A 5350-nucleotide genomic window follows, 5' to 3' on the forward strand; every position below is an offset into this window, starting at 1 on the left:
TGCACAACACAGGGACCCAGAAACGTTCCTCAGAACCGTAACCCTTCCAATGGACTAAGTATAAGAGAGAGTTCCTGACCCACCGAGAGTCAAAAATCTTTTGCACCTCATATTCCTCCTTACCATCCACGAGTACCAGGAGTTTAGGGGTGGAGTACTAAGGACTGATTAATCCTTTCTGTCTGACCATTAGACTGAAGGAGGTAAGCAGAGAAAAGAGATACCGAAACCCCCAAAAGTGTATAGAATGGTTGCCTTGCAATGGTTGCAATGCAGAATGGCACTACAAAAACCAGCTACAAATAATAATTGTTTTAATTAATTATTTACACTTACCTCTCTTCTGGCTGGTCTTCTGCTGTTTGCTGGTGGGGGATTCAGAAAAAACAGGTGTCTGTTTCCTGCTTGCTGTGGAGTGTGTCCTCAGTCCTCACAGACGTCCACTCCGATCGATGTGTGCCTGGCTGCCTGCTCTGTCTTCAATTTTTCACTGCTGTCCTTGGCTCGCGCCTCGCGGCTTACTTCTTGCAGGGGTCGGCGGGCCCCATAATATCTGGGTACCCTAATCCGGAAGCGGCCGTGCGCCTAGCCCCGGCACCCCCCACCTCAATTCAGCGCATTGGACTCACTATCATTATCATGCTGCGCTGCGGCCGACGGTCCCCCCATCTCTACGTCGCGAGTGTCAGATCATGAACGGATGATCCGACACTCCCGGCGCAGAGACGGGGTGCCTGCCTGGATACCATCTGCACAGGCGAGGGCTGTGCTGGGCCCCCCTGAGGCTAAGGCCCTGGTGCGCCCGCACCGGCGGTAGTTCCGCCACTGGATAAGAGAGTACAGTGTTTAGTTGGAATGCTGAGCAGCATTAGTAGGCCCGCATGTTTCACAGGCTCCAACGTGCATAGTTACATCTTTCCTCAAAGAGGGCCACCACAGGTCACAGGAAATTATGGAAATAGTCTTTGGAGTGCCTCCGGAAGAACTTGAGACCCTAGGTCAGGTGGTACTAACATTTTACCGTCAGGTAAGTTTCTGGGAGCCTGTGTGTGCCCTGGGTAGGTGTCAGGATGCTCTGTGCTTCTGCAAGGATCTGTACAGAGGGAAGGAAACTGCGAGAGAGCATCAGCTTTAATTTTAACTATATACTATGGCAGTGGATGTTGCTATGGACCCAACATTGAAAATGTAGCGTAGGGCAGTGAAAGGTGAGAGCTGAAGTAGTAGAAGAGGAATCCAGGAAAAGTAACAAAAGGTTGGCAGCAAACAAAAAGTACCCTGTTACAGCTATGGAAGATTGACAAAAAGAATGTCACTGCTAACTAAAACTCATATCACATGTCTCCTACTATTTGCCAGAAGCACCTGGGAGATTTCACAAGTCATCAGGAAAAAGGTTCTATGGTATATGGTGATACCAAAAATGAGCTATTTGGCCATCAGACTAAATGCTGTGTTTGACTTGAACCAAACACTGCACATCATAAATATACCATTCCCACTATACAGTGTGGTGGCAGCAGCAGCATCATGCTGAGAGGATGTCTCTTTACAGATGGCCTTAGGAGGCTTGTAAGGGTAAAATTAACTCAGTAAAACACTGGGAAATCTTGAAGGAAAACCCAAGGCTTCGAAAATAATTTGTCTTTCAGCAAGACCGTGCTCTTAATCATAAACCAAAAACTACACAAGAATGGCCAAGTCAGAATCCAGATCTCAATCCAATAGAGAATTTTTAGCTGGACCTGAAAAAGGATATTCCCTCACAATCCCAATGCAACCTGACAGAGCTGGAGTAGTTTTATTAATGGTTTAAAAATTGCAGTGTCCAGATGTGCAACGAGGCCTATATACACAAGACCTATATACACAGACCAGGGCTATATTTAATGTGGGGCAAATGGGGCAGTTTACCCCGGGTCAAGTCATTGCTGTGGGGCTCATAGCAGCTGCCTCTTGAGCCCACAAAAGATACACATGTGGCACCTAGGGTTGCCACCTATTCGGGATTCACCTGGACAGTCCAGGTTTTGAATGTTGTGTCCTGGTTTCATGGCATTTGAAACCCAGACACAAGTTGTCAGGCAGACAGGGGCAACCAAGGGCCCTGGTTTTCCTGCTTGTAAACAGCCACGCACCTTACACAAGATGGGTCTCCTCAAGACTAAGTATGACATGAGGACTGCACTTTGATGGTTCATTCTCTCTCTCCCCACCTCTCCCCCCCCCCTCATTGACAGTTTATACTTTGGCCCATTTACCATTTAAGTTCTTTCAAAGCTCTTCATGGGCTGTCTCCCCTCGCTTTCTCTCCTGGCTGTCTCTCCTCTCTCTCTCTCCTGGCTTTTTTCTCACTCTCTCTCCTGGCTGTCTCTTCTTGCTCTTTCTCCTGGCTGTCTCTCCTCACTCTCTTTTTCCTGGCTGTCTTTCTTCTCTATCTCCTTTAACTGTCTCTATATCTCTCCTGGCTGTCGTTGCCCTTTCTCCTGGCTGTCTCCCCTTGCTCTCTCTCCTGGCTCTCTCTCCTCGTCTTTTCTCCTGGCTGTTTCTCCTTACTCTCTCATGGCTGTCTCTCCTCTTTATTTCCTGGCAGTCTCTCCTCTCTCTCTCCTGGCTGTCTCTCCTCTTTGTCCTGGTTGCCTCTCCTCTCTCTGTCTTTCTCCTGACTGTCTCTCCTCATTCTCTCCTTGCTCTCTCCCAAGGCTGTTTCTCCTTGCTCTCTCCTGTATATTCTCCCAAAAAAACTGCAGCTCAGTGCTAGTGTTCAGGTTTCGCTTGAAGAAAAGGTGGCAACCCTAGCACCATTGTTCTGTTTACTATGCGATCGGCATTGCCTAGTGTTGCTCTGCCCCAGCTGTATACTACATAGTGTGTGCATGCCAGGTGGGGGGATTGGGGGGGGGGGCGCTCCAGGGTCCAATCAATATTAAAGACGATCCTGACATAGACTGAAAGCCAAATTTGCTGCTTGAATGTGCATCTTCTAAATATTGACCTGCAAGGGTTGTATAATTATGAATCACATATTTTGTGCTGCTTCATTGTATTTAATGTAAATTAAATCTGTTTTGGCTTTGTCACAAAATAATCTATTTATGTAAAATTAGTGTAAAAAAAAACCTAAAATGAACACACTGTGATTTAGTGTTCTATGACAATAGAACAAAATAAACTTCCAAATAGGGCAAATACTTTTTCTAAGCATCATAAATCAAAACCAACTCCGTTTTATAAATTGTGCATGTTTGTTTCTTTTCACTGTTGACACCTTTTCCAGCACATTTTATTGCGCATTTCCTGACAGAAAGAATAGGTCCCTTATTAAAAGACGTGTAAAAAGGATTGTTTATGACATTAACCAGCTTGGACAGAGTTATCTAGGAAAGTGATGAACTACAGGATGGTAGAATACACACTCAAACACTCAGATCTACCTTACCATTGCCTGTTTTCGAGCTATTTTTTGATTTTTTTTTCTATACACATGCTTATTTTTTTTTTTTAATGTCTTTTCTATTGTATTGTATTGACAAAACCTATAAAATAAAGAATTTTTTTAAAAAAAGGATTGTTTATGCATTTTAATGTGTTTTCAATGTACCATGGCATGTTTTAAAGGAAGAAAGTCTTTAGTTTTTACTTCTATTTGTGTTCTGGTGCTTTGAAATGATTTTTTAAATTTTTTTAAATACATTTTCTTTTTATTTTGATTTTTCATAAAAAGAAGTACAAAACAGAATGATACAAGAATCGTCAAAGAACAAAACATATTAAATCAGAGTATTCAGTTGCATGGTAAAGCATACACAAATGCAAACTAGTCATAGTCACGAGGGAATGAATAAATGGAGAAACATACAAGTCATGACTATAGGAAATATTGATCCCATAATAACATAATAATATACCCTAGGTCAAAAAAATCAAAAGAAGGATCTAGTAGAGTAGATCTGAGGCATCCAGTCTGAGTACTCAATGCCCTGTGCCTCTGAGAACAGAAAAAAACACCTACAATAGAATAGGCGTAGAATAGTTGTAAGGGTAAAGTGTGAAGAAAGAGTGGACCACGAGAAGGAGAAGTAGAGAAAGGGGAAGAGAGGCAAAAGGGGGAGTGGGACACTAAAGCTGCAGGCTCAATCAGCAAAGCTCACTAGAAATAAACAGTATTTGTGGGACAGAGTAAACTCCATCCAATAAAACCATGTGTTTCAAAATATATCAGATTGGTGTCAGGTAGTGGCGAGTAAGGTCCTCCATGAGGTAAATGTCTTGGATTCTCCAGCGCCAAATTGTCGGGGGATCAGGACGCCTCCAAATGGCAGGTATGCACGCATAGGCATGCATTAACCATAGGAATGCAATACCTCTAATGATCGCTATGGAACTCAGCTGCGGATGACAATCTAAACAAGGCCAAAAAGCTCTTTGAATTGTAAAGTTTACTTCACATCAGAGAAGTAGCAGTCAATAGCAGTTATTACATTTAGATACGCTATGGTAATTCATAATGTTAACTTCACATCACAGAAGTAGCAGTCAATATGAGTGGTTTGAATTAGATCCGCTATGGTAACTTCACATCACAGAAGTAGCAGTCAATGGCAGTGGTTAGAATTGGATCCGATATGGTAATTTGTAATGTTAACTTCACATCACAGAAGTAGCAGTCAATACAGTGGTTAGAATTGGATCCGCTTTGATAGGAAATACATGCTGTTAGCTGTGCAAACGACACTCTTAGTCTGGGAGGCAGAACTTCCAAGGAATGCTCAGAATGCTGGTAGCAGTGGCTGGTCTCTCTGATCAGCAGTGGCCATGTGTGAGGCAGGGCTAAAGCGTCCTGGGCACAGGAATGTCCTTGGAGGAGACAGGCAGTCCTGGGAGTCAATGAGCAGACTCTCAATCAAGATGGAGGCGCAGAGGTTCGCAGAGCTTGTCCAGTGTCTGCATTCATTGCAGGTACGCCGGACAAGTGAAGATTTGCAGCTTAAGCTGAGGATGAAGGAGGGGCATGATGTGGGCGGACTAGGGGCGGAGCCACCCTTAGTGTCTGGGACGCTGGAGAGGTGAGAATGGTAGAAGCTTTACAAGGAATGATCACCAAACGTTTATAGGTCTTCAAAAGGATGGAATTCTGATGTAAAAGAAAAAAGACAGGATCTCGTAGGATTGGGAGATCAGTAAACCTCCGCCCTACGTATGTTATGTCATACAAACATGTGACTTCATCAGGGGCTGAAGTCCCGTGTTCGTACGACGTAATGTACGTAGGGCGGAGATACCCGATGCTGGAGTAAGCAGAGCCGAGGGATTGGGGGAAAAAAAAACCGAGACTGCCAGGATCTGTTTT

The 5350-nt window shown here is 44.1% G+C and overlaps 1 protein-coding gene across 1 annotated transcript in view; it reads left to right on the forward strand.

Annotated features, from left to right (window-relative positions):
• Positions 1–5070, forward strand: part of LOC108791727 (group 10 secretory phospholipase A2-like) — a 19228-nt gene extending 14158 nt beyond the window's left edge. The window contains exons 4-5 of the mRNA XM_018562288.1: positions 909–1027; positions 4960–5070. Of these exons, the coding sequence (XP_018417790.1) occupies positions 909–1027; positions 4960–5070 (230 nt within the window). The remainder of the gene's footprint in view (positions 1–908; positions 1028–4959) is intronic.
• The last annotated feature ends 280 nt before the right edge of the window (positions 5071–5350 follow it).

Source organism: Nanorana parkeri, unplaced genomic scaffold (genome assembly GCF_000935625.1).
Source record: "Nanorana parkeri isolate BGI_ZX_2015 unplaced genomic scaffold, ASM93562v1 scaffold570, whole genome shotgun sequence".
Classification (NCBI taxonomy): domain Eukaryota; kingdom Metazoa; phylum Chordata; class Amphibia; order Anura; family Dicroglossidae; genus Nanorana; species Nanorana parkeri.